Here is a 26,847-nt window from a genome sequence, read left to right as displayed (position 1 = left end):
TTTTCTACATCTCTATCAATAATGTTCACGAGAGACTACTAATAATAGAACAACGAATATGCATTAGTAAGCTACAGAACGGTAACATCGTATTTTGTGGTTCGAAGGAGTTAAATCTCCCTCCCAAAAAAAAAATTATTCCATATAACAAAAAAAATTATCGCCGTAAGATAAATTTCCCCTCGCTCCTCTCTAATTTAATGGGAAAATATTTCATCAATATCTTTTCTTTCTCAAGTCTGAAACTGCAAGAATAATAGAAAAAGAAAGCCGAAGCTTTATAAGTGACTAGGGGATTTAGTAACTGAGGCACCTCCAGATCCGTACTTCTTGCCGAAGACGATTAACTGAAGCTTGTCGTAGCCAGCAAGCACACCAGCACCTGCAATAGCACGCAGGATGTTGGCACCAGCACCCTTGAACAGTGACTTGGCTCCTTCGTTCTTCAGGATCTGTTGGAAGGCATCCATCGAACTCTTGTACTTCACTGCTTCACCTGATGTCATCATCATTCTTCTTCGGACCGTGTCAATCGGGTAGGATGCAAGACCCGCTCCATTGGTGATGAGCCATCCAAGAGCAAAACTAGCGAAGAAGCTGTCCTGAAATGTCCAGCGATGAAAGAGATAAATCAACATTAGAATCAAACAAGCCATGATCCCTTAATTATTTCTTAAGATTTCACTTTATATATGTAAAACTGCTCAAACGAACCTGCATGTCTCCAGTGAGAAGAACAGGCTTCACAGAGTCGTACAGTCCAAAGTAGAGACCACGGTAGACAATAATACCAGCACAGGAGATGTTGAATCCACGGTAAAGTCCAGCAATACCATCCGACCTGAGGGTCTTCTTGTAGACATCAACAAGACCATTGAACTGCCTTTCACCTCCTTTCTTGGCAGACTTAGAGTCATTGGCAAGACGGGTACGTGCATAGTCAAGAGAGTACACAAAGAGAAGGGATGAGGCACCAGCAGCACCTCCAGATGCCAAGTTACCAGCAAACCACTTCCAGTAGCCATCCTTGTCTTTCTTGAAGTTGAAAAGCCTCTTGAAGTAATCTTTGAATGCAAAGTTCAAGGCCTAGCAAGTGAGAGATAGATCAGATATAATCGAACTGGACATTTTTTTTAAAGCAAAGAAGTGAAGCTTAACCAACCTGAGTGGGGAAGTAACGGATAACGTTAGCAGTGTTTCCTCTCCACAACGAACCAAAGCCCTCATCCTTAATTGTCCTGCCGAAACAGTCACCAATACCCTTGTAAGGCTGAGAGAGCCTGCCAGCCTTGAGCATCTCATCCTGGTTTTGAATCAAAAGCTTGACACGCTCAATGGGAGCAGCAGCGGTCTTCGAGACAGCAGCAGAAACACCACCCATCAAGAAATCAATAGCAAAGTTAGTGAACCCTTTCTCTCCTGGAGCTTGGACGAACACAGGAGAAGTGGTAGTTGCAATCCGAGATGCGGCCGCAAGAGGATATTGAAACGCAGCATTCGAGTAGTTTCCGTATGATGCTCGCCTTTGGTATGTAGCAGGGCTCTGAAACGCGGAAGCATAACCCTGAACATCCTGAGAAACACTAGAACGCAAAAATTGGCCAGAAGAAGCCTTCTGCAGAATCGTGGGGTGCTGAGTCTGTTCAACCATTTTGACCTCTACAAAAAAAGTAAACAAACATTAATGAAACTATTAAGACATGGATTATGCTGTAAACTGCAGCAACAACACTAATCCACCACAAAACGTAACCAATAAAAAAGGCTTGATGGGGAAACTAATACAAACACGGTTCAGCTTATAATGTAAATGAAATCTAGTAAGTAACAACATCAATCTCATATAAGCAACATCAATCTCATATATAACCGTCAACGAGGTCCGCACAATAGATCCATACATTAGTAACAAAATGGTGGGAATATAAGCAACAGAGCCAAATCATTTCCTATGATTCCACAAGCAGATCTATCGTATCGAAACATTCACACTCAGCACGCGATCTACGTTCAAACTAAATCAAGAATTACGCATGGAAACCATCGGATCGTCGATACAACACGAGACGCTAATATCATTTTTTTACCTTGTTTGATAATAGACTGTGAAACAGATCAATAAAAAAAAAAGCAAATGAAGAAACAGAGAGAAACAACGAGATTTTAAAGCGAGAGGTAACCAACAATTACCTAAGAAAAAATCGATGGCAAAGCGAAACAGAGGGAGCGAGATTCTTCGCCCTTACTTATATAGGGTGTGGTGAGAGCGAAGAAGACGAAGCAGAGAATTTGCGTTTTGTGTGGCGAAGAGGCGAGTCTTTCTATTGCCCTTCACGAAAAATAGGGTCGCACTAGATAGAAACCAGGTGTAACGCTCCTTTAATATGCGTTCTGAAGCTCTAAAACCGTTAGATCATCGAGAGTGGAATACAGAATGATTGTGAGCCGTTGATTGTGATTACTAAAGGAAATAACTTGGTTTAAGGAAAGGTATAAACTGAGTAATGGCCCTTCGATCTTGCCAGCTTTTTTGGCGCCTAAAATCAGGAAACATTTATTTATTTTATTTGCGATTTTTGGTAGTCAACCATGAATCCATGATGAAATTTTAAGCATTTCTTTAATTAAAAAAAAATACTCATTTATAATTGGGTCAAAGTTGATTAATAATAACGTGAAAACACAACAAGCTCAGTCCACCAGCGGCGTCAAATTATAGACTCTGGCCTGGCGTATGCAGTCCGCTATGATCGACGCATTGTACAAAATTATACCCCGTAGTTTCTATTAGGGCATATTCATCGATTACCATTAGGTGTCAAAAAAAATTCAATAATAATATTTTAATTTAATTTAATAATTTAATTATTTTTTAGTTTGTCAACCAATCAAGTGATGATGACAAATGTAGTGTCTTAATTGTTCTAGAAGGAGACATTTCTCATTCATCTCTCCACCTTTTTCTTTTTTTAAAATTTTTTTAATTCTTTTTATCCTCTATCAAATATGTCTGATGGGAGTGCTCTAATTGTCACTGATCCATGGGATGTTTTTATTTATTGTAGATCTTTGACTTTAATTTTCACTCTAATCTTCAGGCTTTGTGATGCTCCCTATCAAAAAATATATCTGACTCTATCTATAATCTTCATGCTGTCATATATGATATATCCCACGTCTTCTAGTTATAGATTATGCTACGTGACTTTTGTGCGTTATTCCTTTGTTTTCAGCTCATGTTTGACAAAGGACTGAACCATTATCGCAAAACACATGCATGCTAGAAGCTCAAAAGGTGCAAACATACAAGTTCAAGATGATTTGACTATATATGTAGTATTATATATATATATATATATCTATATATATATACAATCTGAGGGAGCTAAAATCATTCAACGAGTTAGAGAAAGCTGGTCAATCATCAGGAAACTGCACCATTGCAACTAACTCTGCACAGTCTATCTCAAAAAGATGACAATCAAGACCCCCGGCCAGGAGACACTCCATAGCCCAGATTAATGCTTGCAACTCCGAGTGTAGCGTAGAAGGACCACGCCGAAGACAGCGAGCTCCCAAAGATAAAGTCGTCTCTTGGCTGCTACAATACCACCACCCCAACCCCACAAAAGGATCTGAACCTTTTCAGGAACCATTTATCTGACATCGAGGGGTGGGGTCCCGTACCTCCAAAGGTGGCGGTGGGTGTAAATATCCTACAGAGAAGGACTTGGCCTCCTCCCACAATAATTTTTCATGCTCCGCCTGATTTAAAATATTCGTGGGCTCTGCTTCTATTCCTTGAAAAACTTTTTTATTCCTGTCTTTCCAAATGGACCATACAATCCAGGGTAAGCGGTAGTTTAAATTTGAGATCCCGGACTGGGAGGCTGCCCGCCAAAAAATGTAATCCAAATTCGTATATACGGAGTCGTAAGGAAATCCTTCCAGGACCAGCCCAACGGGAGACACCTCCCAAACCCGCCGCAAACGAGGGCATTCAAAAAGAGCGTGATTAATAGTCTCTACCCCCGACCCACACCGCATACACATAACATCGCAGCCGACACCCCTGTGGGCTAGCCGGTCCAACACAGGGAGAGTCCCAGACGCAATCTGCCAGAAAAAGTGTTGCACCTTCGGAGGGACCTCAAGTTTCCAAGCTTGTGCCATAAGAGCCGTGCACGACAGGCCGTATTCAACTTCCATGAGCATTTCCCGTGCTAGTCGATAGCCCGATCGGACTGAATACTTTCCAAATTTGGTATAATGCCAAATCAAACGATCCGGTTTATATGATTTACTAACCGTCATACTTCGAATGAGCGCAATATCTGCCGGATCCATGAACTCCTCGAGAATAGGAAAATGTCATTCCCTCGTGACTGGGTTAATTAAATGATTAACCATCAAATTAGGATGCAATAACCTCCCTCTACCATTAGCAAGGTGCGGCTGATGATCTGGTATCTATGGATCACGCCAAACCGAGATACTACAACCAGAATCATCCGGACGTCAAATGTGAGGGCTGATTGTCTTGCTCGTTCTTCAAGATCTTTACTTTATGAAACCACCTTTGTAAACTTTTATCCTCCGGATTGGACAACCAACGGTGAAGTTATATTTTAATTTTAATGTTTGGTTGGAAAAAAAAAAAAATATATATATATATATATATACAATTACTTGTAAGACGTGCTACAATCCGCACTAACCAGGACTGAACCATTTTTTTGATACTGTAGTGTATTATAATATTCGAAGGTTATTATTACAAGGTCATCGTCTCATCCAATCGTATTGGGTCTAAATTTCAAATAGCATCGATCGAACATATATTGGATCATGATAGATGGTCGTAATTAAGTAGCCCACCCGGTGTCTTTGTTTCGGACTTAACGAACAAGAAGTAACAAAGCAGCTGTCCTACATTTTCTTGGTATAAGGTATGAGAGTAATAGTTGATTAATGGCTATCAATGCAAAAACCAATCTGCGAGCCACGTCAATGCATCACGAGACGATTCAATTTACGGGTGAAGTGTTTCAATCTGCTCCGGCTCCACTATGAATACATGAATAATTATGTGTGTTTTCATATTACAATTCACACATATACGCTATATCAAGATTTTAATGATGAGTAGTGACACAACACAACAATGATCTTATTAGTACAACTACTAAAGTACGAATGCTAACTTCTAAAAGCCTAAAAAAAAACAGTAAACTAATCGTTTCTTAATTAATTGTTGACATAATAGTTATCGCTTGTTTAGAACCGACCGGCGTACAGATACGCTTCTCAAGGGCCAAAGGCTTTGAACCCTAACTTCGAGGGGTTTGGCTTTGCCGAGAAGAAAAAAAACAAGAAAAACCCTAATCTTTGCAAAATTATGTACGGTGAATCGATGCAACAGCTCCCACCAATACAAAACCAGCACCTAGGGGGACCTATCCCCGGCGGCGATTTGCACAGGGGTTCACAGATGCCGCCACAGCCTATGATGCGGCAGTCATCAGCTTCTTCCACTAACATCAATACCGAATATTACCACTCATCTGCCCCAAACAATTCCTTCGACCGTAACTAGCTCTTTAAAGACTCGACCTTTTTTTTTTTTTTTTTTTTTTCGATTTGTGAATTTACTTATGAGATCTGATTTCTCTTTGTTTAATGACAGCACATGACAGTTTTGGAGCGAAACGAATGAGAAAGCATACTCAGAGAAGAGCTGTTGATTACACCAGCACCGTTGTGAGATACATTCAGGTAATTGTATTCCCCTGTTGCTGTTGTACTACTTCTTCGTTAGACCCTTTTCTTTTGTTGATTGATTATATTTCTCTTGTTTCTTGTAAAGTTTTCGTCTTTATCTCTATAGTCATATCCTCATCCCTCCCCAATTGAATTCTCCAGTCCCTTTTATCTCAAGAGTCATTAGATAGCATAGTCTTTTATGGAATGCAACTGGGATATGTGGTTTAATGTGGAACTAAAAGTACAGACTTTGTTTACTCCATATATGTTTTTGTACAGGCTCGAACATGGCAGCGAGACTCAAGGGATAGGACCTTTTTGCAAGCAACCCCAGCTGCAGCAGTTGATGTTGGATTTCTTTGCTTTTCTTGGTTATGCTATACGATTTTGATCTCAGTATCATTCTCTTTTTTTTTCCTTTTCAGTTTTTTTAATGATTTAACTTTTATATCAATGTTTCAGATGCTTCCCACAGTTTCCTATTCAGATAATCCTTCAACAAGTTTTGCTGCAAAGTTTGTTCACACATCTCTAAACAAGAATCGTTGTTCAATCAACCGTGTATTGGTATATCCCTTTAACAGCTTGATGTTTTCTGTTATTCTCTATTTGCCATGGTTTTAACTCTATTATGTTTCGACTTAATGCCATCTTTTTTTTTTTTACCTCTGTTAAGTTCGACTTAATGGGATCATTGCTGATTTGGTTTCTTGTATTTAGTGGACACCTTCAGGAAGGCGTCTTATCACGGGCTCCCAAAGTGGGGAGTTTACTCTTTGGAATGGGCAATCTTTTAATTTTGAAATGATTCTTCAGGTTAGTTTCTCAAATAGAACTTCTGTTTTGATTTTTTAAAAGCCGCTGCTCCTGGTATTGACTTTTAAAATCTGCTGTCATTATCAGGCACATGATCAACCTATAAGGTCGATGGTATGGAGCCACAATGACAATTATATGGTTTCTGGTGATGATGGAGGCACAATAAAGTATATTTTTTTCTTTCAGTCCCTAACTTGTGTGTAGATGTAAATGAAAAGCTCAGAATTGTATGATTAACATTTATATTTTGCTGTCACTACACATGATCAACCTATATAAGGATATGGCGCTATAGGGAGGGAGACAAAAAAAAGTGTTTTTTCTTTTTCTTTCAGTCCCTAACGTGTGCGTAGATGTAAATGAGAAGCTCAGAATTCTATGATTGACATCTAGATTTGCTGTCACGGTAAGGATTAGTTGTTTTTTATGTATCAGGTATTGGCAGAACAATATGAACAATGTGAAAGTCAACAAAACTGCTCACAAGGAATCAGTTCGCGATTTAAGGTAAAAAAAAGTTTGATATGTTATATTGCATTAAATGAATCTCTTCAAAATTAACAATGTGTATCACTCAGTTTTTGTAAAACAGCTTTGAAGTTCTGCTCGTGTTCTGATGATACGACTGTTAAAGTCTGGGATTTTGCCAAGTGCCAAGAAGAAAGCTCATTAACCGGTAATGTGATTTGAACAATTGGTGGCAGATAGTTAACTTCGTGCTGGTCAAATTTGAATTTTAGAAGGCCGTGAGAGGTGTTGTATGTCACTAGAATGGACCCTTAGGCTACGTTGAAAAAGGTGTTATTGAGTTTTGGTTCAATGTTACGCCATGTAAAGTTAGTTACTTTTGAAGGCTCCATATTGGTGCATATAACACTTTTTCTATCCTTCTGACGGCATGTTTTCTCAGTTTTCTTCATATTTGTAACATCTGAGAATTTTTGACGTGACCAAAAGGTTTCTATATATTTTGAACTCAGGCAGGCCATGGTTGGGATGTCAAGAGCGTTGACTGGCACCCGACAAAGTCCCTACTAGTTTCTGGTACATTATTCGATAGACTTCTATTTTGATAAACAGTTGTATATTTCAGAGTTTCTTTCTTTAGGTGAGTATTAATCGTTTCAATCTGTGTTGTCAGGTGGAAAAGACCAACTTGTCAAACTCTGGGATACTAGAACTGCGAGAGAGCTTTGCTCACTGTAAGTGGTACATAAAGTAATATATATTTTATTAAAATTTCATGTTCAGAGCTTTGACAAATTTGATGGCCAATTTTCACTTCTGCAGTCATGGTCACAAAAACATAGTGCTTAGTGTCAAGTGGAACCAAAATGGCAATTGGCTTTTAACGGCCTCGAAAGATCAGATAATCAAGGTAAGGCTCACTTTATTTCGGGTCTATTAATATGTAAACGATATTTTTTCTGTCCATCATGTAAGCAGTTGTTTGACATCTATGCATGTCACCTGCAGCTGTATGATATAAGGACTATGAAGGAGCTTGAGTCCTTTCGTGGGCACACGAAAGATGTAACATGTAAGCTTTTAAATTCTGTAATGTACATGTCTTCAAACACGTGAAAGCAGAGAAACTTCCTACATAAAATTACTTTTCTGTACATTGTCTAGGACTCTAAAGTATATGCCTTCGAATGATTATTATTGTACTCATGCTTTACTTATGGGGATCAACACACCAGACTTTTCTTATTATCCAATGGATGAGAGTTCTCAATTTGTTTCTTCGACATTTCTTTTAAAGCTTTGGCGTGGCATCCCTTCCATGAGGAATATTTTGTCAGTGGGAGCTCTGACGGATCCATTTGTCATTGGGTTGTGGGGTACGTACGGTTGTGCAGCAATATGCTGTCTTATTTAGTAGTTCATACTGCTATTGCTATAATCACTTATTACAGTGTTTCTTGTCTATATTTCATATCGACGCATCTACATACTACTAGTAGCATCTTACCGTACCTTTAATTTTGTTGATTTTGTCCGATGTGTGCCTAATTTTGAAGTACTTTCTTAATTCCCAGGCATGAAAACCCGCAGGTTGAAATCCCAAATGCTCATGATAACAGTGTTTGGGATCTTGCATGGCATCCTATTGGATATCTTCTTTGCAGGTAGCAATTACGATGATCTGGTTCTAAGACTTTCTTACAGTTTCATTTTATGACGTTTTGTGGTTAGCTATGCTTTTGGTTAAATAATGCTTCAGATATTGATTTCTTACCTTAATATCTGCAGTGGTAGCAATGATCACACAACCAAGTTTTGGTGCAGAAACAGGCCTGCAGATAATCCCCGAGATGTCCTTCCTATGCAGAACCAAGGTTTTTTTCTTTAGTATCTGATTTTTTTAGTAGGCATCTTAATGGAAAGGTGTGGGTAGTGCATAATACTATGTCCTTATTCATATGAGTAGTAAAGATGTTGGGATAGGCTTAACTGGTTGGGGCCTGGCAGGGTCAGTCCTATGCTATAATGACTGGTTTGAAATAGGTCTTGACTTTTTAAGGTTCTGGCTTGACCAGCCATAAGGCACCATGATTAACTGAAAATTATAAAAAAGACTTGACTGATCCAGTTCAGCTGGTCCAATACGGGTGCAGATCTTACAGGCTTTAAAAACCAGTCCCAAGGACTTTTGGCTCTCGAGAACATCTTTGGTCATTAGTCTCACTTATTGTCTTAAAGCATGTACTTTCAAGTTTATTGCCAGAAATTAGTGTTATAATATTTTTTGTTTATTAAGAAATTGAAGCTGTAATCCACTGATTTGTGTGTACTAATTAGTGTCATCTGTACTAGGCTATAATGAACAAGGTTTTGGTAATCGCCAGCCTGATAATTTCCAACCATCTGAGGCATCGCCAATTCCTGGAGCATTTGTGCCTGGGCTGACACGGAACGAGGGGACCATCCCAGGAATCGGAATAGCAATGCCATTTGATGCATCCTCTCAAGGGGAACATAAACAGCCTCTTCCAGGTTCAATGGCAGTGGGAGCTCCGCCGCTGCCACCTGGTCCCCACCCATCACTTCTTGGAAGTGGCCAGCAGCAAGGGTATCAGCAACAACAACAACACCAACGCCATCCCCAGCAAATGCCTCCAATGCCTAATATGCCTCACCATCAGCTACCACCATCATCCCATATGCCATTGCACCCTCATCGTCTTCCCCGGCCTATGCAACTGCCTCCTCACGGTCACATGCCACCTTCCTCAATGCCTATGTCTCATCAGATGCCTGGATCAATGGTATCATGAGTTGGATTCCTCTTTGTTTTATGACCTTAGTGATATTTGTTTAAAAATCATTTTTACCGTGTAGAGGCGAGATTTTTAATCTTCACGTGTTGTTGGAGTAGGGAATGCAAGGTGGCATGAATCCTCAGATGTCGCAAAGTCATTTTATGGGTGCTCCTTCAGGAGTCGTATTTCAAGGACCTCCAAGCAGTGGTGGACCCCAAATGTATCCTCAAGGACGTGGTGGTTTCAACCGTCCACAAATGATGCCAGGCTACAACAACCCTTTCCAACAGGTTCCATCTAAGCACTATACTTCGGTTATTTAGTAATACCCTTTAAGGTTTCAAGATTGATAGATAATAGATATATAAATAAGCAAGATTTCTAAACAACAATGCATATCCTGATACGATTGAACCACATAACTTTTGCAGCTAGTTTGAATCTTACTAGCTAGTTTTTCTTGGTATAGTGAAAACAGCCGAAAATTCGTCTGTCTAATCTGTTCTCTTTATTTTAATTTGTGTAGCAGCAGCAGCCGCCTTTACCTCCAGGCCCTCCACCGAACAACAATCAGCAACACCAGTAGGCAACCGTTGTATTAGTAGTACATATCATGTTTGTAGACTTGACCACTTCTTTTAAGGAGATGGTTTCAAGATGATTCAACACTGTGAAATGGTTTTGCTGCTCATGTTTTGATTCTTTTAGCTGAACAAGTTTACAGAAGCTTTAGTGAATTTTTCACATGTCAAATACTCAGTTTGGTTTCGTTAACAAACTTCTAAGGAAAATACTTTCGTTTTGGAGAATTTGTTCTTCTTAAAATAAAGATTGATGTCCTCTTTTTTAAATTCAAATTGGTGTTTTGTTTTGCATTTTCTCATGTAACGTAAATTTCAGAAAAATAGGAAATCAAGTCATATACTACACTAAGAACTAATCGAAGAAATCACCATATATCACCCTAAAACACTTGGCAAGTTAGCACATAATGGTAATTTCAGTTTTTTTCCTTCCGTATAAATAGTCGTAAATTATTGAGAAAAGTACATGCTCATCGTATCTGCTAAACATACCATCGTTACGTTGCACCAAATGTTAGGCAATTAGACAGAAATAAAACCATTCAAATTTGACAAAACTATTCCTGATTTGGAGATCTTGCATTGGAGGAGTCTTGCCGTTTTTTCACAAAAAGCCTGCTCATATCCTCTGTGGCAACATTGCTCCTGCAGATAGATAAAATCACAAGTTATTCGATCATAAAGTGATCTAAACAAGATACTGCATCAATTTCAGGAGCTAGTTCTCTCATATGTATGCCCAGAATGTCAACAATTCATAACCTCCTAAAACACAAATCACGCACAAAAGTACATATTCTACTCTTTCAATGATTGCTAACAATAACACTGCATAACATTTCTCCAAAGTATTTTAAGTTTAAGAGATAAAGTGAAAATGGAAATGAAACGAGCCAAAATATTATCAAGGTGATGGACTAACCTTCCCTTGAGCTGAGGAGGTACAAGCACATTACCCATAGTTTCAGGAATATTCTTGGAGTGAGGCAAATTTCCTCTCGGTACCTTGGGACGACGTGGAAGAGAAGAAGCATTCCCATTTAAGTCCCTCTTCCGTAATGCACTCTCAGCCATTGCAGCTGCAACAACAGAAGCATGGTCACCACCAGTCACCTGTGCGAGTGTGGGTGACTCCAGAAGAAACAAAGCATCTGGTAGCTTCTCAACACTCTCTTCCTGCTGACATCTCCTATAAACCCCACAACAGATACTGTAAACCCAAAAAAGGCCAAAACTTTACAGAAACAATGCTCTAGACTTAAATCTTGACACCAACAATTCATTCAATATCAGAATTGACTAAGATCCAAATCAACAAAAGGAACTCACTTTAGCAAACCTAGGAAACTAAGATTCTTGTACAAACGCATCTATACTAAAAGAAAAGAACAATACTTGAAGCCTCAAGGTAGATTTATAGCTAATATCTGAATCGAAAAGCTTAACCTATATAAATCAAAACTAGTCATAACTGTTTATTCCATCGAGAAAAAAAAAAAAAATCCCAAAATTTCGAAAACCCTAGAATCACTCACTGTCTAGTTGGAGGAATTGGAGAGGGTTTTCGTTGCGGTTGTGGGAGTGGTTGCTTCTCCTCGGCGGCTAAGACATCGTCGTCGGATGAAGAATCGTCGTAATCTACGAGTGACATACTTTCTCCAACCCTTGCAGTCTCTTCCTTCCTAAACGACGTCGTTTACAGCCGTTTGGTTTTATATACACACAAGCCGATGAAATAGACTAGTTGTTCTACAGAGTGACTTCTGTAGCCAAAATAATAACAGTGATTCAACTTCATTGTTAACTGAGAGTCTCATCTATATTAGACAATAATATGTTTTTATTGTCCATGTGAAATTAGCCAACTGAAGTTGAGATGAACAAAATAAATGTAAACAAAAAAAAGAAACGAAAGAAAGATTGGATTACACATGAGACTGTGACCCTCAAAAGAAGGTATATGTGTATGATGTATATACAGGGTTCAATATATCCCACTCATCTCAAGCTGCTCTGCTTGTTCCAGCTCGGTAGAGATCTTTCTGAATTAATGCTCAGATCGTTCAACAGAGTATTATTACTGCATGATTTTAAAGGGCCTATGTTAAATCCCCTTAACCCTGGTGACCGTTGCTGGTATGCACTTGGTCTAGTATTACCGCCATTGTTTGCAATCCTGAGTTTGCTTGGTGCTTCACTCATCATTGAGGTGGTCAGGCATAGCTTGTTCTTATACGGCGAGTAACTCTCCGACTGTGTGTCGAAGCTTCTCGGTCTTATCCTCGGGGAGCTCAAAGATCTTGACTTTGCCTTTGCTGACTCTGTTGCAACCATATAAGTTGGTGTACTTACAGCCACCGTGGCAGGGCTTTGTTCCTCTTCACTTATTGAAACTTGTCTTTTATGATTATTAACCAATCTTCTTGGTGATGAGTTCCTTGGAGTTTTAAGCTGTTTCTCATTCAAAGTTTCCTCTTTAGGTTTTGTTTTCAAAGAGAAGTCGAGATCTTCGAGCTCCTTGCTTTTGGTTAGCTGCGTATCTACCCATTCGTCTAACCAGTACTTCCACTTCGTGTTACTCCGTTTCTGGTATGACTCCGCGGATTTCTGATGTTCACAATGAATAAGTGGTCAGGTCATTATGAAACTTCTTACAAAGCAATATAATTCCAGACTAAACAAGCGTATAGATACCCGGTGGGTGACTGCATATTCCTTTATCCTTTCTCTTCTTAGTGAAGCTTCTTTCTTACTCATGACCACAGCCTCTGCCTCTTCCTTTGTTAAAAGACTATCGTCCCATCTCTTTTGACTGTTTGTGTCCACCTGAAAATGTAACATTTTCTTACATACCGATAAACTACTGCAATGTATTCAAAACGTTACCTTCTTTAAATCTGAAGACGTACCTTGAGAATGTTGTCATTGAATGTATTGCCCTCTTCATAATCTCTGTGAGCACCTCCGGGAACCTGTGTCCTCTTACCACAGACCTGTGACTGAATGTTCACAACAGATTGCAAGCATTTTAGTGTAGTCATTGCTTGGCGTCTCACGGCACGACCTCTGATATATGCTTGGAGCTTCACTATTCCCTTCAAGGCACGTAGAGCTTTCCTTGCCTTCAATGAAGTTCAAAAAACATTATCAGCGTCATCAGCAACCCAAAAACCAGAACATAAGAAAACACTCGTCTTTAATATATATTCACATCTGCCTCTCAAGACTTAATAGGTCAATGAAACAGGACATGTATGCATCAGGATGATGATAAACAGCGCACACACACACACACACACAGATACTGATACGTTTGGAACCAATAAACTCCTTCATTCAATTCACCAAAGAAGTACACAAATTGATCAATGAGAGAATTCCTCTAGCTCTCAACCACTGCCTAAACCCGATCCTAGACTCATTCAGAATCCCCAATTCCTGCCTAAACTTTCATTAAACATGTTAGCTCTCTAGCTAACCTACTCTATTATAGTCAACACAACTACAAGCTAATAACATAACTTCAGTATTAGACTAACACAAGGCTTTTAACATAACTTTTCACGAAACTAACCTTCATTAAACATGTTAGCTCTCTAGCTAACCTACTCTACTATAGTCAACACAACTACAAGCTAATAACATAACTTTTCACGAAAAGAAGTCAATTTTTTTCCAAGAAAATCACATAAGAAAAGGGTACACAAGCTTACAAGATGACCCCGAAAAGCAGTCTGAATCCGAGTAGCAGCATGGACTTCTTCCTGTCTATCTAAAAACATTTGATACTGGACTACTAGATCAGCAGTTTCAGGGGATGTTGAACCTTTTGACTCTTCTATGGAATCTAACTGTCGACTACAAGATACTTGGCTGATCTCACCCACATCTGACACAATTTCCTTCTTCTGTTCCTCATACGATTCATTACTTGTCCTGTGCTCTGGAGGTGCTGTAATGGAAGGTAATCTCTTCTTAATCCTAAGCTTCCAAAACGACCATTTTCTTCTCTTCTCTTTCTACAGAAATACATAAGAAGAAGAAGAAGAATCAAACAAGATGCAGAAACCATCACCAGCAGAAGAATGGGATTTTTTTTTTTCCCTTTTGCCCTCACCTTTTCTGAGTTAGCTTCTGAAATAAAAATCCTTTTCAATACAGTGAACAAGCCTTTCTTCTTAGCCATTGTTGCAGAACCATCACCTGCTATAATGCTCTGGTAATGCTCGCTCAATCAGTCAACCAAATCTGAAACAAATGTCGAACTTTTTTATATAAACAAAACAGTGACCAAATCAAATCAAAACACTACGGATACATATTGCCTAAAACCCTGAAATGTGCAAGTAAATACACATATCTCAGTACCATTATCTTAGATTTGATGAATCATACTTCAGATCAATACTCTAGAGATTCTTCTTACAATAATAAACTGCTTCTAGGAAAACTAAAATCCGCAAATGTGTCCTGAAATCTAAAAATTAGATCACACAAAGACACCAAAAAGCAGAAGGAAGTATCTAAAAAAGCACAATGCAGGTACATCACAAAATTGAAGTCTGTCTCCAAGATTTGAAACAAAACATATGAAAGAAAGAAAAAGAAAAAGAAAAAAAACTTACTTGATGGTGGTGTCAAAGATTTCTAAAAAGGTTAGCTTAATTGAAACTGTGTGAAATCGACAGAAACAAGAAGATTCAGGGAGAGGAGGGGTTTCTTCTTCAATGAGCGAAGATGACTTGACTGTTCATCAAATTATGAATGTGAACAAGAGAGAAGAAGCCTTGTTCTCTTCTCCACTGGTGCCGACAGGTGAACGTGCCACTTCATTGCCCCCACTCGAAATTATACTTTTACCCCTCATCTTCCCACTGCTCCTAACATCTGGTGTGTGTGGAATGATCTTTGCTAATTTCCTACCACAAACTTAGTTCTTGATTTTTTGTATATATTATTACTTCACAGATTTTAAAATATTATTAAGCTACATTAATCATTACTTCAAAAAGTTAAATAAGATCTCGTAGTATCATCATATTTTTATGTGTGAAAAGTTATATAAGTTGAAGATAAGTTAATTTCAAATGTAGTAAACAAATGCTCTCTCCATGTGGGAAGTTGTTCATAAATATCCTCAGACAGATCCCTAAGTCACACAACTCATAAATGCATTATACAATGTCAAAGATGAAATAATGTGATGAATAGCTACATTAGTTTAAAGCACTTTAACAACAGCAAACTAACTAAACTTTGCAACAAGTGTGAAGTAATGTATTAACAAAATCAAGACCATCATGCATGTTTTGTTTTCCCTAATTAAAATCTAATCGTGCTTTGTGTACCTTTCAATACTGCTACAAAAGTCACATTACACTTTATGTTGAAGACTTAATTTGCAAAGATGATTAGGTACTTACTACTATATATGATAGTGAAACCTTTTTAAAAAATTGGTCAAACGAGAATGACAACGCATTGTACATCTTTCAGATGGAAAAAAACATATTCTCCAAGTGGTATCCCTCTCAACAGGACAAAACTTTCAAAATCCAATTGCACCCATATGTATATATATATATATATATTTTGTATAATGTAATTAAATTTAAAATACATTTTCAGACTTTTTTTTTAAATAGACAAAGATCGGAAAAACATTTTTGTACTACACATAGGGAAAATTTGAATACACACATCTATATCTGATAGATCAGCAATAATACAGACTACTAATCTACAAGATCTGGTTTATAAAATTTTTTTAAAAAAAGAACATTAGTTGTATAATTATCTCATCTGTAACATGTTTAACCATAGTTATAAAATTAAAAAAAACATGTTAACAACTTTAGAAAAAAAGACTGAGCAAAACGAATCACACCTAAGCTGGTTATAATAAGCCCAATAAAAATTAGCGTTAGCCCAGTGAGGCCCAATTTCACTTTGTAGTTAATTTCTTCCTCTGACCAGTTTGCTTGGCTTTGCTCTCTCTCTCTCTCTCTCTCTCTCTCTCTCTCGTCAAAGCAGCTGATCGAGTATTCTCATTTTCTAGGGTTCCAATCAAAATCTATCTGCAACAACAAAAATGGCTTTGGCAAATCGTTTCAGATCAGGGATCTCCTTCTTCAAGAACATCTCCATTTCTGATTCTGTCTCCTCCGCTAGATCCAATCCCCATGGAGGCTCGCTTTTCCCTGCGGTAATCGTTTTCTTAAAAATCGAATCTTTAACTCCCATTTTTTTTTTTTTGTTGTTGTAAAGAATCGATTTTAATTAACAAAATCAGTCGATCTAATCGCCTGATTGGATTTATAACAATAGAGTATGGAATTATCGTGTTTTCGCGTTTACATTGCTCAGCTTTACAATGTTGTTAAAGTCTTTAACTGTATCTGTCATCGTCCTTGAGGTTTCCCAGATAATGTTATCGATTTCATCTTTAAATTTTGTATTTTCTTTCTACCGCAGTTGAGAGAATATGCAACTGCTTCGGCCCAACAAACCGCTAATGTTAAGGTACACACCCTTATCTATGCTACTCAGTTGTTACTATTCCTAGGAGGATTACTCTTTTTCTTAGTGATTTTTGTGTGTTAAGGTAATATGAACCAATGGATAGCTGGATTTTGTATAATAATGCATTAACATCGTTGGAAGTGTATCTAGATTTGTTCTTTTTGTGTTAGTTACATTGTGTTTTGTTGTTTCTCAGGTGCCTATAGCTTTAGTTGGTGAAAATGGCAACTTTGCTTCGTGGCTATACATTGCAGCTGTGAAAATGAATTCCTTGGAAAAGATTGAGTCGGATCTTTCTGAGATGATTGAGGCAATGAAGACAGCTCCTACTTTTGCTCAGTTTACAAAGGACCCCTCTGTTCCTAGAGCGACAAGACTGGCTGCTATTAGGGATGCTTGTGATCAAGCAAAGTTTGCTGAACCCACCAAGAACTTCCTCTGTATGTAGCAAAACTTAATTTGGAAAGTGCCTAGTTTTTTTTTTTTTTTTGATTTTGATTGAAAAAAGTTGTTTGCTTTCTGAAACAGCTTTGTTAGCTGAGAATGGAAAGCTGAAGAACCTAGATGCCATTGTGAAGAAATTTATGCAGCTGACAAACGCACATAGAGGAGATATCAAAGTTTTGGTTACCACAGTCATGGTAAGCTACATATAGTTTGATTCTGTTTTATCTCTTAAAAGAACCTCAACTTAACATTGTGGATTGTATTAACGAATGATTTTGATCAACAGCCGCTTCCCCCTGCTGAGGAGAAGGAACTGAGGGAGACACTCCAGGAGATCATTGGAGAAGGGAAAAAAGTAACTGTGGAACAAAAGGTATGTAATCTGATACATCACAGGCTTGTTGCGATTGTGAACGTGTAACCCGGAATATAAACATCGATGTCTATGCTGGTGGTAATGTTGTATTGCAGATTGATCCAAGCATCTACGGTGGGCTAATCGTAGAGTTCCAACAAAAGGTGTTGGACATGTCAATCAGGACAAGGGCACAGCAGATGGAGAGGCTCCTCCGTGAACCTGTGGACTTCACCAACCTCTGAAAAATCTATCTTGAGAGAAACATCCCCCAAGTTTGTGATGATGCCACCCAATTGACAAATAAATATGGACCCTCCGGGGAAAACAATATATAGCTTGGCCACTTGCTCTCGTTTTGAATTTTGTCATTTGCAATTTAACCATTTGTTGTTGTTTGCTCTTCCTTCGAAATAAGCTTTTTCGAGACGTCAAAATTTCAATGAGATTATATATTGTCCTTAGTTTTTGTTTGGTCACTTTAACAGAATATGCTAAAAGTGAAGTTGGGAGAGCCACGAAACAAAAACAAGAGTACATTAAGGTGCCACGAAGCTACATAATTTATCTAATCAGAACACCGTCATTGAGTATTATAGGAAAAACCAAATTGACATTTTCTCGGAGACTATAATTAAAGGAATATCCGAAAAAAAAAATAAAAAACAACAATTTTTTTGTTGTAAAGGATTGATCTTTTTGTTTGCATCGGCCATCCCTAACCTTAGGATTTCGTGTTCTTGCTCTGAGCGAAACCCTAGATTCGGCCATTTTCCCCATTGAGCAGAGATGCTGCGAGTAGCAGGAAGGAGGCTTCTGTCTGTTTCGCAGAGATCTTCGACTGCGACCTCCTTCGTCCTCTCCCGTGACCATACCCTTTCCGATGGCGGTAACTCCTCTTCCGCCCCTAGATCTGTCCCCTCTGCGGATCTCTCGTCGTTCAGTTCTTACCACCGGAGCCTTATCAGAGGTCTGCCGATCTACAAACCCTTTATCTCTCTAGATTGATTTTTTCATTTCTGCTGTTGTCTGTAGTTTTTATCAATTGAATGATTTCCAAAAAAGAAACCTTTTTTTTTCTTTGCTTGTATGAATCAAGAGAATGATTGAGATTCGTAATCATATCCCAAACATATTTATCTTATTTGAAATTTCAATCGAATTCGAATTGACCAGTTCCGAATGATCCTTTGTTTGATGAGAAAAAAAAAAGCCTTTTTGATCATTTGTATCCCATCAATTTGTCTTATTATTAGGGAGATTGATGTTTTATCGTCTGTGGGGATATCATGTTAGCTAATTATACTTTGTTTGGCGGATTCATTAGCAGCTAAAAGGCAAGAGCTTGCATCAGTTGAAGAATCTGATATTTAGTATTGTTAACCAAGAGAGCTATGTTTGTCATCTTAGCTTAAGATTTTTGCTGTTTGTAAGCATCTCTATAATAATGAAGAGCAATCTGATCATTGAATTTGTTACCTTGGTTTTTGCATTAAATAGAGTTTAGTTGTCACTGATTTTGATTTTAGAATTGTTTGGATAAGTCTGTTAGCATTAGTCTTTTATCTCATGGATTCCACTTTTCTGTACTTATGTTTTCCTTTAGAACCATAACATTAACTCCAAGTCGTGATTGTGGTAGTCCTTTCTCCACTGTCATTTACTGAACGTTTTGTTGCTTAATATACTTATTGTGGTGGATTAATGTTTCATGCAATTTTCAGGTTTCTCATCCCAAGTCCTTACTCAAGGAAATGAGATAGGTTTTGGTTCGGAAGTCCCGGCCACTGTCGAAGCTGTCAAAACACCTAACTCAAAGATTGTCTATGACGACCATAACCATGAGCGTTACCCACCAGGTGACCCCAGCAAGAGGGCATTCGCCTATTTTGTCTTGTCGGGTGGGAGGTTTGTATATGCCTCTGTTATCCGTCTTCTTGTTCTGAAGCTGGTTGTGAGCATGTCTGCAAGTAAGGATGTCCTTGCCCTTGCATCTCTCGAGGTTGACCTAGGGAGCATCGAACCAGGAACAACTGTTACAGTCAAGTGGCGTGGAAAGCCCGTCTTCATCAGGCGAAGAACAGAAGATGACATCAAGCTGGCCAATAGCGTGGATGTTGGATCCCTGAGGGACCCACAAGAAGACTCGGTTAGGGTCAAGAATCCAGAATGGTTAATCGTGGTTGGAGTCTGCACTCACTTAGGGTGTATCCCCTTGCCTAATGCTGGTGATTACGGCGGTTGGTTTTGTCCGTGTCACGGTTCCCATTATGATATCTCTGGAAGAATTCGGAAAGGTCCTGCACCATACAACCTGGAAGTACCGACGTACAGCTTCTTGGAAGAGAACAAGTTACTCATTGGTTAATGAATAAAGCACAAGAGTCAAGTGTTTTGGTCTGAATGATCTTTAATATGTTTTTGTTTTAATATTTTCCGGCATTCTAGCGCTTTCCTCACACTTTGGTCTCTCAGCAAGATTGTCTTGTTTTGCTGAATAATACAAACTTGTCATTGTATGACTTAGCATCTGTCTCAACTGGTGTAAGACACTGTTCATAGTCTGTTTATTATTTGAAAAGAATTTTGAATAGTGTCATGCCTATCTATCCCAGTATATATATCGTTTGTAAAAGAGTTTCCTTTCGTATCTTAAAAGTTCGTAGGCTTCGGTCACATCACAATCGAGCCACCGAATGTTCTTCTAATGGATTATGCTTAGAGCTGTTTCAGAATGTTAGTCAACCTTTTTACATGTTCTCTCTGGAGGAAACATTTTGAAGACGTTCCAAGTTCAACTTTGTCTTCCATAATGAGAAGTCTGAGACTACTTCTTTGATGAATGCTGTCATTTATCTGATTGTATCTTAGCCTCATTTACTCATTTAGTTGGTTATCCATGATTCTACTTCTTTGATGATGCCCTCCTTTTTTTTGTTCGAGGCTTCTAAAATTCATTGGTGAAAACACTATAAAATTTGCTGCTTATATTGTGGTGGTGGTGGCCTAAGAAATGTCCTTGATGATTCTCTTCTTCCTACTTACTTTACCTGACGTCTCGCTGTGAATCTTAAGAACGTGGTGACCCTAGCTAGCTAGTCACTAGAGACGGCTCTCATCGTCGCAACATAACAACAGATTTGCATTATACTCCAGTTTAAGTATAAGTAATTTGTGACAAAAAAAATTCCTATTTTTTCAAAACATGTTCCCTTTTATCTACTTTGTATTTAAGAGAATCATACTGAAATAAAAAGATTTATGTCACATGTTAACTATACTCAAAAATTAAAGTATCAACAAAAATGTCATCAAAATCATGTAGTAGTATAATTTAAATATTAATTAATAAAGGTTATTAGAAAGAAAAAAGGAAAAACAACAAAAAAAAAAAAAAAAAAAAATTGACCTTTTCTCGAAGACTATTCTTTCTGTAAGCATCGGCCGTTCCTAACCTGAGGTTTGTGTTCTTCTTCTTGCTCTGAGAGCGAAACCCTAGATTCGGCCATAACCCATTTGAGCAGAGATGCTGAGAGTTGCAGGGAGGAGGCTTTTCTCTGTTTCTCAGAGATCTTCGACTGCGACTTCCTTCGTCGTCTCCCGAGACCACACCCTTTCCGATGGAGGAGCCGACTCCGCTTCAGCTCCCAGATCCGTCCCATCTGCGGATCTCTCATCTTTCAATTCTTACCAGCGGAGCCTTATCAGAGGTCTGCTGATCTACAAACACTTTTCTCTCTCTTGATTTTCATTTCTGATGTTGTTTACAGATTCGTTGATTGAATGATTCTATACAAAAAAAAAATTGATTTTTTTTTGTTTGTAAGAGTCCTGGGAATGATTGAGATTGTTATTTTCGTATCTGGGCGATGATATGTGCAAATTGACATGACATCTGATTTGAATTCCATGAAATAGAAGGTGTTGTATTATAGCTTGGGTTACCATTTCTCCTTACTGGATTAGTAGTTATGCCTCTAATGATTACTTGTTCTGTCCAAATGGAAGTGAACATTTCATTTAGATTGATCGGATATGAATTGACCAATTCTGAGATTATCTTTTCTTTGATGAGAAAAGCTATTTGAGATCTTTGCTTGGGAATTTTGTTTTGTTTTAACCATGTTGTAATACATACCATCTGAGCATTGGAGTTGCTTGCTTGTTTTTCTTTCGTTGATAAGACTAGTGTAGTTTCAACTGAATTTGATATTTTGGTCCTTCATTATTCTTCTATTGTTTGCAGCTATTTCCATGATCACTTCTTTCATCCAGAAGGAAATAGACATTTGAGTTTATGATCGAATATGAATTGACAAGTTCTTAGATAATCCTTTGTTTGATGAGGAAAGCTTCCTGTTTGTAAATCCTTGAGTTGTGTAATCCTTAGTTTGATTAACACAAGCTTCCTGATATCTGAAGTTTTTATCTTGTGTATTTATATCGATCATTGAAATTTGGTTTCTTGATTTCTGCATTGATTAAAGTATAATTTTTTGGATATATTTCATACTCCTGCATCTTATACCATATGGATTCTGTGTTTATTTACTTGTGTTTTATTATAGAAGCTTATACATTAATTTTCAGTGGTAGTCTTCTACTGCTTAATACTTATTGATGTGAATATATATTAATGTAGCATTTTTGTTTTCAGGTTTCTCTTCCCAAGTTCTTGCTCAAGGAAATGAGATAGGTTTTGGTTCAGAAGTACCAGCCACCGTGGAAGCTGTCAAAACGCCTAACTCAAAGATTGTTTATGACGACCATAACCATGAGCGTTACCCACCTGGTGACCCTAGCAAGCGTGCATTCGCCTATTTTGTCTTGTCAGGTGGAAGGTTTGTATATGCCTCTGTTATCCGCCTTCTTGTTCTGAAGCTTGTTGTGAGCATGTCCGCAAGTAAAGATGTCCTTGCCCTTGCATCCCTCGAGGTTGACCTAGGGAGCATCGAACCAGGAACTACAGTAACAGTCAAGTGGCGTGGAAAGCCCGTCTTCATCAGGCGAAGAACAGAAGATGACATCAAGCTGGCCAATAGCGTGGATGTTGGATCCCTTAGAGACCCGCAAGAAGACTCTGTCAGGGTCAAGAACCCAGAATGGTTGGTCGTGGTTGGAGTCTGCACTCATTTGGGATGCATCCCTTTGCCTAATGCTGGTGATTATGGAGGTTGGTTTTGTCCGTGTCACGGTTCGCATTATGATATCTCTGGAAGAATTAGGAAAGGTCCTGCACCATACAACCTGGAAGTACCTACCTACAGCTTCCTGGAAGAGAATAAGTTACTCATTGGTTGATTAAATAAATCACGTCAGTCAGTCAGTGTCTGGGTCTCAATGAACTTCATCTGTTTTTTTGTTTTGTTTTTATTATATTCCGGAATCCGACATTTTGAAAGCAAGATTTGTCTTGCTTTTTCGCCGAATAATACAAACTTGTGATATTTGTTGAACGTTACCCAAGCTTCGATTATTTATTGCTCGTGAAAGACTATGTTCATTAGTCTGTGTTTATTGTATGAGAGAGATTCCTTTAACGTATCTCAAGATTCTTGGCGTCATCATCAATTTGGGTTTGCAATTACGTTTTGAGTTCCAAGTTTAAATGTAAATGTTCACTACAACTGATATAGCTATGCATACACATGTAACATATACCAAAACTGCAGATAAAGTCTACAGACTACAAGAATGAGCTCTTGTATCTAAAAGTAAATATTGGCTTTGATTATCTAAAGTAAGTAGAAACTGTAATCGTAAGAGAATCCCGTGAATGAATACTTGTCACTTGTCAGTCATGCAAAAGGGGCATATAGCTAGATCTTTTTTTTCTTTCTAGATTTGGTTATGTACACAAAGCATATAGGGACAAAAGAAATAGTTTGATTCAGATTAATCTTATTTAGTTTTTTTATGTTCATTCTTTGTAAATTTTAGCTAAGAAAAATGGTTTGACCTTTTTAATAATTGGATTTGGATCCCGGTCGTATCAACCCCAGCCCTACCCTAGTACTAGTAGTCAGCTACCCTGGTTGCACACACAAAAGCCAAAATTTGATTTGGGTAAACCATTGTGGACGATGAATTATTGTTTTTTTCCCTGTCACCACCTATTGTTTTCCTTTAGTGATACGGAAGTGACTTTTTTCTGACCCTTGCTACCTAACAACGGCCATTACATACTTGCTAATTATAAGCCAAAGACCCAAAGGGTCTTGGACTAAGCAACCTCTCGTGTTTATCATAAGGCAACCGCTCTTATCTCTAATTATTTTATTCATATACATCAGACCAGCTGTTTTCTAAATTCAAACTGATTGATCTGGTGTTAAAATCACATTTATCTACATTAAAAATCCTATAGTATTTACATTATAATGTTGTTTTCCGACATAAGTTAGATTTGTAATCGAATATATAACCTATTTCTTGTATGTTAGCTAAGATATACTATACTGGATTAAATTGTAAGAAATAGAATATGTGAAAAAATGACAAAAAATAGTCAACTAATAGCAAATATCGCCATCATGATATATATATATATATAGTAGGCGTATGATTATAAGTTCGTCTTTAGCGTTCCCGACCTAACTCAAAAACTCACCACCAACCCCATTTGTTTCCCCTTCTTGTTTTTTATATTCTTCTTGATCGATCAAACCAAGAAAAACTCTTTCATTCTTACCCCCGACCCAGAAAAAAATGGCAACCATTTCGAATCTCGCTAATCTTACCCGCGCCCCTTGTCTCGACTCCAAATCTTCCTCTTCAGGTTCTGTCTTGCCCAGATCCTCCATCAGTTTCCGCACTTTGAACGCAAAGCTTTCATCTTCTCACCTTTCCCTTCGTTATAATCAACAATCAAGACCTTCCCTCTTGTAAGTCCTCTGTTTCTTGCTCTGGGGTTTCACCAAAAGATGATCTTTTTTTTAGCTGGAAACGTAACTCGAATCTCATGGTGTAGGCTAATAATATAATCAAGGTTCCTCTTTTATTTGGTTGGTAAGAAAAATCTGATTTTTTTTTTTTTTTTTTTTTGGTGTTAATTTCAGTGTGAGGTGTTCAGCCTCTGGTGGAAACGGAACTGCTGGAAAAAGAACGCCTCTTCACGATCTATACGAGAAGGAAGGTCAGAGTCCTTGGTATGATAATCTATGCCGTCCAGTCACAGATCTTCTACCCTTGATTGCTCGTGGTGTTAGAGGCGTTACTAGCAACCCTGCTGTAATTTCCATCATCTCTCTCCTGTGTTTGGCTTTGCTTTTACTGACTCTCTGTGGTTGTGCGTTTGTCTTTACCCTTTTACTGTTTAAAACCTTTGCAGATCTTCCAGAAAGCTATTTCCACTTCAAATGCTTATAATGATCAGTTCAGGTACTCCTATTAGTATAGTATTTGCATATTCTTGTGGTTTGTCTTGACTTGTAGTTCATTCTAATAAAGTTTGATGATTTTTGGATTAGGACACTTGTGGAATCCGGGAAGGACATTGAAAGCGCGTATTGGGAACTTGTGGTGAAGGATATTCAGGATGCGTGCAAGCTTTTTGAGTCAATCTATGATCAGACTGATGGTGCGGATGGCTATGTCTCTGTTGAAGTTTCACCTAGGCTTGCTGATGATACCCAAGGCACTGTTGAAGCTGCTAAATATCTTCAAAAGGTTGTGGACCGTCGTAATGTCTACATTAAGATTCCTGCTACTGCTCCATGTATTCCTTCCATCAGGGATGTCATTGCAGCTGGGATTAGCGTCAATGTCACGGTATGTTATCCTAGAGTCTATCATTAAATTTCATGTTTTTATTGCAAGTATAGAGTGTTATGATGTACTAGATCACTAGATTAGTCCTAGGGTGTTGAATGAATTTGATTGTCTGGATGATGTGATGTTACTTTTTCCAAATCTGTTCTCATTTGTTCTGTTATGTTTCAGCTTGTATTCTCAATCGCCAGATATGAAGCAGTGATCGATGCATATTTGGATGGCCTCGAGGCATCTGGACTTGATGACCTTTCAAGAGTTACCAGTGTTGCTTCCTTCTTTGTTAGTCGGGTGGATACTCTCATGGACAAGATGCTTGAGCAAATTGGTACCCCAGAAGCTCTAGATCTCCGTGGCAAGGTAAAGCTCTATTCATCGCTGAGAATCATTCATGCCAGTCAATGTGAATATCGAGTATGAGTTTATGACACAGGATATGTTTACTCTTGCAGGCGGCTGTGGCTCAAGCTGCATTAGCGTACAAGCTGTACCAGAAGAAATTCTCAGGCCCAAGATGGGAAGCTTTGGTTAAGAAAGGTGCCAAGAAGCAGAGGCTTCTCTGGGCATCAACAAGTGTTAAGAATCCAGCTTACTCAGACACCTTATATGTCGCTCCTCTCATAGGACCTGACACTGTAAGTCATTTGTTTTTGTTTGTTTAGTCTCTCATGTTTCATAGGCTCTGGATTGTGTATATTTACAAACGCTTCTGTATTTTTTTTTGGGTGTGGTTTTAGGTGTCAACCATGCCGGATCAAGCCTTGGAAGCATTCGCAGATCATGGAATCGTGAAGAGGACAATAGATGCGAATGTATCAGAAGCAGAGGGGGTATACAGTGCACTAGAGAAGCTGGGAATAGACTGGAACAAGGTAGGAGAACAGTTGGAAGATGAAGGAGTAGATTCGTTCAAGAAGAGTTTCGAGAGTCTGCTCGGTACTCTGCAAGAGAAGGCCAACACTCTCAAACTAGCCAGCCATTGAGAAGTAAAAAAAAGCTCAGAGTCATGATTTTGGTTTTGGTGGGTGAGATAAAATAAAAGAAGAACCTTTGGCTTTGGTTCTTCAACCCTTACGCATTCTAATCTTGTTATTATAAAAAGGCTTTTGCTTGATGTGTTCCACATTGTGAGCTCTTCTGTCTTCTTTGTTCTTTGCATGATGCTTCCATGGAGGTTATATTTAGTTTCAGTAAAAACAATTGGCGAGTTAAAAACTGTCCTTATCTATAATCCAGTCTTGGTTCAGCTTTCTATACCAAAAAATTTGCACTTTTCTGTCATATGTTTTTTAAAGGGAATTTGGATAATCCAATTTATAAA

General features: G+C 38.3%; 8 protein-coding genes across 10 annotated transcripts; 5 read left to right on the top strand and 3 right to left on the bottom strand.

The window, feature by feature from the left end:
- Nucleotides 1-42: 42 nt before the first annotated feature.
- On the bottom strand, nt 43-2,353 carry LOC104735353 (ADP/ATP translocase 2, mitochondrial). Its single transcript, XM_010455126.3, has 4 exons — nt 2,191-2,353; nt 1,163-1,659; nt 715-1,086; nt 43-602 (listed from the first exon to the last, which is right to left on the bottom strand). Exons 2-4 carry the CDS (start codon nt 1,649-1,651, stop codon nt 279-281), a joined length of 1,185 nt encoding a protein of 394 aa, XP_010453428.1. The 5' UTR covers nt 1,652-1,659; nt 2,191-2,353; the 3' UTR covers nt 43-278.
- Nucleotides 2,354-5,147: 2,794 nt separating this feature from the next.
- On the top strand, nt 5,148-10,657 carry LOC104735352 (flowering time control protein FY). 2 transcript variants are annotated; one of them, XM_010455123.2, is made up of 18 exons: nt 5,148-5,588; nt 5,687-5,775; nt 6,043-6,111; nt 6,226-6,330; nt 6,484-6,579; nt 6,667-6,749; nt 7,018-7,089; nt 7,161-7,258; nt 7,567-7,626; nt 7,724-7,784; nt 7,873-7,960; nt 8,059-8,122; nt 8,348-8,426; nt 8,625-8,714; nt 8,839-8,924; nt 9,403-9,854; nt 9,965-10,138; nt 10,378-10,657. In XM_010455123.2, exons 1-18 carry the CDS (start codon nt 5,399-5,401, stop codon nt 10,432-10,434), a joined length of 2,013 nt encoding a protein of 670 aa, XP_010453425.1. In that variant the 5' UTR covers nt 5,148-5,398; the 3' UTR covers nt 10,435-10,657. The 2 variants fall into 2 exon arrangements, with proteins under 2 accessions (XP_010453425.1, XP_010453424.1); XM_010455122.3 differs by having other exon boundaries at nt 10,375-10,657.
- Nucleotides 10,658-10,837: 180 nt separating this feature from the next.
- Nucleotides 10,838-12,283, bottom strand: LOC104735351 (uncharacterized). The gene is made up of 3 exons (XM_010455121.3): nt 11,968-12,283; nt 11,355-11,621; nt 10,838-11,077 (listed from the first exon to the last, which is right to left on the bottom strand). The coding sequence occupies exons 1-3, from the start codon at nt 12,081-12,083 to the stop codon at nt 10,990-10,992; spliced, it is 471 nt and encodes a 156-aa protein (XP_010453423.1). The 5' UTR covers nt 12,084-12,283; the 3' UTR covers nt 10,838-10,989.
- LOC104735349 (protein IQ-DOMAIN 11) lies at nt 12,255-15,360 on the bottom strand. Of its 2 annotated transcripts, XM_010455119.3 has the most exons (7): nt 15,058-15,330; nt 14,801-14,902; nt 14,550-14,680; nt 14,146-14,451; nt 13,342-13,554; nt 13,127-13,258; nt 12,255-13,039 (listed from the first exon to the last, which is right to left on the bottom strand). In XM_010455119.3, the coding sequence occupies exons 3-7, from the start codon at nt 14,616-14,618 to the stop codon at nt 12,431-12,433; spliced, it is 1,329 nt and encodes a 442-aa protein (XP_010453421.1). In that variant the 5' UTR covers nt 14,619-14,680; nt 14,801-14,902; nt 15,058-15,330; the 3' UTR covers nt 12,255-12,430. The 2 variants fall into 2 exon arrangements, with proteins under 2 accessions (XP_010453421.1, XP_010453420.1); XM_010455118.3 differs by lacking the exon at nt 14,801-14,902 and having other exon boundaries at nt 15,058-15,360.
- A 993-nt stretch (nt 15,361-16,353) lies between these two features.
- Nucleotides 16,354-18,220, top strand: LOC104735347 (ATP synthase subunit O, mitochondrial). Its single transcript, XM_010455116.3, has 6 exons — nt 16,354-16,637; nt 16,907-16,954; nt 17,151-17,394; nt 17,483-17,595; nt 17,688-17,774; nt 17,873-18,220. The coding sequence occupies exons 1-6, from the start codon at nt 16,524-16,526 to the stop codon at nt 17,999-18,001; spliced, it is 735 nt and encodes a 244-aa protein (XP_010453418.1). The 5' UTR covers nt 16,354-16,523; the 3' UTR covers nt 18,002-18,220.
- Nucleotides 18,221-18,239: 19 nt separating this feature from the next.
- LOC104735346 (cytochrome b-c1 complex subunit Rieske-2, mitochondrial) lies at nt 18,240-20,349 on the top strand. The gene is made up of 2 exons (XM_010455114.3): nt 18,240-18,726; nt 19,481-20,349. Exons 1-2 carry the CDS (start codon nt 18,546-18,548, stop codon nt 20,122-20,124), a joined length of 825 nt encoding a protein of 274 aa, XP_010453416.1. The 5' UTR covers nt 18,240-18,545; the 3' UTR covers nt 20,125-20,349.
- Nucleotides 20,350-20,900: 551 nt separating this feature from the next.
- LOC104735345 (cytochrome b-c1 complex subunit Rieske-1, mitochondrial) lies at nt 20,901-23,300 on the top strand. The gene is made up of 2 exons (XM_010455113.3): nt 20,901-21,466; nt 22,414-23,300. Exons 1-2 carry the CDS (start codon nt 21,283-21,285, stop codon nt 23,055-23,057), a joined length of 828 nt encoding a protein of 275 aa, XP_010453415.1. The 5' UTR covers nt 20,901-21,282; the 3' UTR covers nt 23,058-23,300.
- A 763-nt stretch (nt 23,301-24,063) lies between these two features.
- Nucleotides 24,064-26,847, top strand: LOC104735344 (uncharacterized). The gene is made up of 7 exons (XM_087480527.1): nt 24,064-24,640; nt 24,815-24,986; nt 25,087-25,136; nt 25,226-25,526; nt 25,698-25,886; nt 25,979-26,161; nt 26,264-26,847. The coding sequence occupies exons 1-7, from the start codon at nt 24,465-24,467 to the stop codon at nt 26,507-26,509; spliced, it is 1,317 nt and encodes a 438-aa protein (XP_087336653.1). The 5' UTR covers nt 24,064-24,464; the 3' UTR covers nt 26,510-26,847.

Source organism: Camelina sativa, chromosome 13 (assembly GCF_030686135.1).
Source record: "Camelina sativa cultivar CO46 ecotype springtype chromosome 13, ASM3068613v1".
In the NCBI taxonomy this organism is placed as follows: Eukaryota; Viridiplantae; Streptophyta; class Magnoliopsida; order Brassicales; family Brassicaceae; genus Camelina; species Camelina sativa.
This window is presented reverse-complemented; position numbering and strand designations above follow the sequence as displayed.

Bases quoted from the DNA above. Each gene is read 5' to 3' on its own strand.
- LOC104735353 (XM_010455126.3), bottom strand. From the start codon at position 1,651: ATGGTTGAACAGACTCAGCACCCCACGATTCTGCAGAAGGCTTCTTCT. The intron at 1,087-1,162 runs GTTGGTTAAGCT...CTCACTTGCTAG, and splicing joins TCCGTTACTTCCCCACTCAG to GCCTTGAACTTTGCATTCAA. The intron at 603-714 runs GTTCGTTTGAGC...TGGACATTTCAG, and splicing joins TTCTCACTGGAGACATGCAG to GACAGCTTCTTCGCTAGTTT.
- LOC104735352 (XM_010455122.3), top strand. From the start codon at position 5,399: ATGTACGGTGAATCGATGCAACAGCTCCCACCAATACAAAACCAGCAC. The intron at 5,589-5,686 runs GTAACTAGCTCT...GTTTAATGACAG, and splicing joins CCCAAACAATTCCTTCGACC to CACATGACAGTTTTGGAGCG. The intron at 6,331-6,483 runs GTATATCCCTTT...TCTTGTATTTAG, and splicing joins GTTCAATCAACCGTGTATTG to TGGACACCTTCAGGAAGGCG.
- LOC104735351 (XM_010455121.3), bottom strand. From the start codon at position 12,083: ATGTCACTCGTAGATTACGACGATTCTTCATCCGACGACGATGTCTTA. The intron at 11,622-11,967 runs GTGAGTGATTCT...TGGGGTTTATAG, and splicing joins CCAATTCCTCCAACTAGACA to GAGATGTCAGCAGGAAGAGA. The intron at 11,078-11,354 runs GTTAGTCCATCA...ATCTATCTGCAG, and splicing joins CCTCCTCAGCTCAAGGGAAG to GAGCAATGTTGCCACAGAGG.
- LOC104735349 (XM_010455118.3), bottom strand. From the start codon at position 14,618: ATGGCTAAGAAGAAAGGCTTGTTCACTGTATTGAAAAGGATTTTTATT. The intron at 14,452-14,549 runs GTGAGGGCAAAA...GTATTTCTGTAG, and splicing joins CAGAAGCTAACTCAGAAAAG to AAAGAGAAGAGAAGAAAATG. The intron at 13,259-13,341 runs GTACGTCTTCAG...TTACATTTTCAG, and splicing joins TCAATGACAACATTCTCAAG to GTGGACACAAACAGTCAAAA.
- LOC104735347 (XM_010455116.3), top strand. From the start codon at position 16,524: ATGGCTTTGGCAAATCGTTTCAGATCAGGGATCTCCTTCTTCAAGAAC. The intron at 16,638-16,906 runs GTAATCGTTTTC...TTTCTACCGCAG, and splicing joins GAGGCTCGCTTTTCCCTGCG to TTGAGAGAATATGCAACTGC. The intron at 16,955-17,150 runs GTACACACCCTT...GTTGTTTCTCAG, and splicing joins AACAAACCGCTAATGTTAAG to GTGCCTATAGCTTTAGTTGG.
- LOC104735346 (XM_010455114.3), top strand. From the start codon at position 18,546: ATGCTGCGAGTAGCAGGAAGGAGGCTTCTGTCTGTTTCGCAGAGATCT. The intron at 18,727-19,480 runs GTCTGCCGATCT...TGCAATTTTCAG, and splicing joins CCACCGGAGCCTTATCAGAG to GTTTCTCATCCCAAGTCCTT.
- LOC104735345 (XM_010455113.3), top strand. From the start codon at position 21,283: ATGCTGAGAGTTGCAGGGAGGAGGCTTTTCTCTGTTTCTCAGAGATCT. The intron at 21,467-22,413 runs GTCTGCTGATCT...TTTTGTTTTCAG, and splicing joins CCAGCGGAGCCTTATCAGAG to GTTTCTCTTCCCAAGTTCTT.
- LOC104735344 (XM_087480527.1), top strand. From the start codon at position 24,465: ATGGCAACCATTTCGAATCTCGCTAATCTTACCCGCGCCCCTTGTCTC. The intron at 24,641-24,814 runs GTAAGTCCTCTG...TGTTAATTTCAG, and splicing joins CAATCAAGACCTTCCCTCTT to TGTGAGGTGTTCAGCCTCTG. The intron at 25,527-25,697 runs GTATGTTATCCT...GTTATGTTTCAG, and splicing joins GGATTAGCGTCAATGTCACG to CTTGTATTCTCAATCGCCAG.